The 1,047-nt window shown below is 38.6% G+C and overlaps 1 protein-coding gene across 1 annotated transcript; it reads right to left on the bottom strand.

Annotated features, from left to right (window-relative positions):
- Nucleotides 1-292: 292 nt before the first annotated feature.
- On the bottom strand, nucleotides 293-622 carry LOC111380775 (the record flags this gene model as incomplete). Its single annotated transcript, XM_023004412.1, has 1 exon — nucleotides 293-622. A coding segment is annotated over exon 1 (330 nt), but the record flags the coding sequence as incomplete, so codon positions are not given.
- Between the last annotated feature and the right edge of the window lie 425 nt (nucleotides 623-1,047).

Genomic DNA, 1,047 nt, shown 5'->3' with positions numbered 1-1,047 from the left:
GGGTGGGAATAAAAGGTGCAATACCAGAAGAAATTATATTTGAGGAAACATTATCCAAGCGTTTACATTTATCAGTATATCTCTTTGATTACAATTCATACAGGTTGATCACGGACAACAAATTTGTACATGACAACACGTTTCGTCCATCCCATAAAATAAAAACAAAAACCAACCAAACTTAATTCCACAACCATTACTTTCATAAAATTATTCTCACATAAAAAGAAACACAAGCAACAATTATTCCAAATGTCGGAAGAGAGATCAAGATAAATGAAAAGGATCAAACCTTAGTGTGCTCTTCTTCTTCTTCCTCCTTAAATATAGTCAACTGTGTTTGCGTCCTTTTTATCTCCCCGGAGGATATGACGGGGGAGGAACAAGGGGACGACGAGAGCCCAGATGCCATCAACATGAGGCAACCTTCGCTCCAAGTTCGCCTAACAGGATACGACACGCTTCTATATTTTGACAAATGCGAGCAATTTTGACCCGATTTATGTAATTGGCACCCACAATTTTTATGGTACGGCCTTCTTTGGACTCCCGTTTCCCTGCCTAAAATGCACCCTTCGAATACACCCCGAAGAAATCCATCTCCAGCTGCACCTGTGGCCATTAATTTCTACCCTAGAGATACGTTAGGTATTTCTTGGCTAGAGTATGGGAGAAATGGCCCAAAAACTATCCATTTTTCATGGGTAAATATGAAGACAAGGATGGTTGGTGGATATCTCTTATACTCTAAATATCTTCCTTGTACATACCGTACCATGTGGGACGTGTCCTAGACCTAGTAAGAGAAGTGGGCCCATATTTTAGATGCAATAAATCAAAAGAAATATGAGAAAAGTCTTGGTAGGCTTGATTATTTTGAATGCTGCTTAAAAACTTGATGAACTTATTAATTCATTATAGGAATTCAAAAGGTTTTACGAACATAAAATTATGATTCAAGATCAAGCCGATGATCGATGACCTTCTCCAACATATGGTTAGAGTCTACGTAGAAGAACTGAATAAGTGTGTCCTGCATGGTGGGTT

Source organism: Olea europaea, unplaced genomic scaffold, assembly GCF_002742605.1.
Source record: "Olea europaea var. sylvestris unplaced genomic scaffold, O_europaea_v1 scaffold22082, whole genome shotgun sequence".
NCBI classification, from domain to species: Eukaryota; Viridiplantae; Streptophyta; class Magnoliopsida; order Lamiales; family Oleaceae; genus Olea; species Olea europaea.
Note: the sequence above shows the minus strand (reverse complement) of the source record. Positions and strands in the feature narration are given on the sequence as shown.